Source organism: Salvelinus sp. IW2-2015, linkage group LG4p, assembly GCF_002910315.2.
Source record: "Salvelinus sp. IW2-2015 linkage group LG4p, ASM291031v2, whole genome shotgun sequence".
In the NCBI taxonomy this organism is placed as follows: Eukaryota; Metazoa; Chordata; class Actinopteri; order Salmoniformes; family Salmonidae; genus Salvelinus; species Salvelinus sp. IW2-2015.
The window spans coordinates 6,545,883-6,547,174 of NC_036841.1; the positions used below are offsets into that span (position 1 = coordinate 6,545,883).

Here is a 1,292-nt window from a genome sequence, read left to right on the forward strand (position 1 = left end):
GTGTGTGTGTGTGTGTGTGTGTGTGTGTGTGTGTGTGTGTGTGTGTGGTGTGTGTGTGTGTGTGTGTAATAGGACATCTGTAGCTGTCTGTGAACTAGAGAGGGTCACATCCCCTGTTTACAACAGTCTCAGAGTCTCAGACCGTTTCAGTGCTGTGCAAGAACAGGAGGAAGATTCACACTCTTCACATTATGCAATAGTCCACTTTGTCTCCATCCAAAATAGCACCCTATTTCCTATGTAGTGCACTCCTTTTGATCAAAGCCAATAGCGCTCTTGTCAACGTAATGCATTGTAGAGGGAATAGGGTGCCATTTGGGACACACTATTTGTCACTATCTCAGTGGTTTCAGGCAGCTAAATGTTAGGTACCATTGCCAATCCTGGCAAGCTCTTTCTTTGCATCAACGGTAAAACAGAAGAGATGTTTGACATCCCTGAGATGGTCTYTCTGTGTGTTTATCAACATGTTGACATCTCATCCCTGGTTGTCGACTCATGCTGTCAATCACTCTGACTGATGTCTTCATATAACCATGCCAACGGGCCCTGGCCCCACCAGCCCATAATGATTCCTCCAGAGTGTCTTCTTCTCTGGTAGTGACTACAATGTTAGCCCCTCCCACATGTCGTTGGTGAAGTTTCGTAGTGACTTATATGAAGGCACTAGGAACTGTTGAGCCAAGTAAGACTGCTGTGTGTTGTATGACAACTCTGCTTCTAACTCTCTGTCCTGTCTTCCCCGCCAGGTCTGGTGTGTATGAAGTCCAGCACCTCTGTCGTGGAACTGGTCATGCTGCTCTGCTCTCAGGTGAGATTCTCTCTTTCTCCTCACATATCCCTAATTTTCTCTCCCTCTCTGCATCTTCCTTCCTCCTCACACATCCCTCTCTTCCCCCCACTCCCTCCATTCTCTCTTCTCTATCTCTTCTGTCCTCTTTTTTGTCTCCCTCTCGCCTCCAAACCTCTCCTCCCTGTGATGGACTATAAAGATGAGGCTGCTTCCAGCTCCAGGTCTCTGGGTCGTGCCACCAAATGAGTCCCTTTTGTATCCCTTTTAAGTAGAGATTGTGCACCAATATTCCATTTTAAAAGCATGTTATTTTAAAAGAAGTGCACTTTAATATAGACCACATTGAAAACTCAATAAATCTGTGCCAAAATTCCTTCTGTGCACTCTGTGATTTCTAGCAAGATTTTAACCCACTGAACCCCAACATTTAACCCACTGAACCCCAACATTTAACCCACTGAACCCCAACATTTAACCCACTGAACCCCAACATTTAACC

The 1,292-nt window shown here is 45.5% G+C and overlaps 1 protein-coding gene across 1 annotated transcript in view; it reads left to right on the forward strand.

Moving 5' to 3' along the window:
* Positions 1-1,292, forward strand: part of LOC111956864 (neurobeachin-like) — a 328,897-nt gene that overhangs the window by 130,106 nt on the left and 197,499 nt on the right. Inside the window, 1 exon segment of the mRNA XM_070436743.1 lies at positions 750-811. Coding sequence (XP_070292844.1) covers positions 750-811 — 62 coding nt within the window.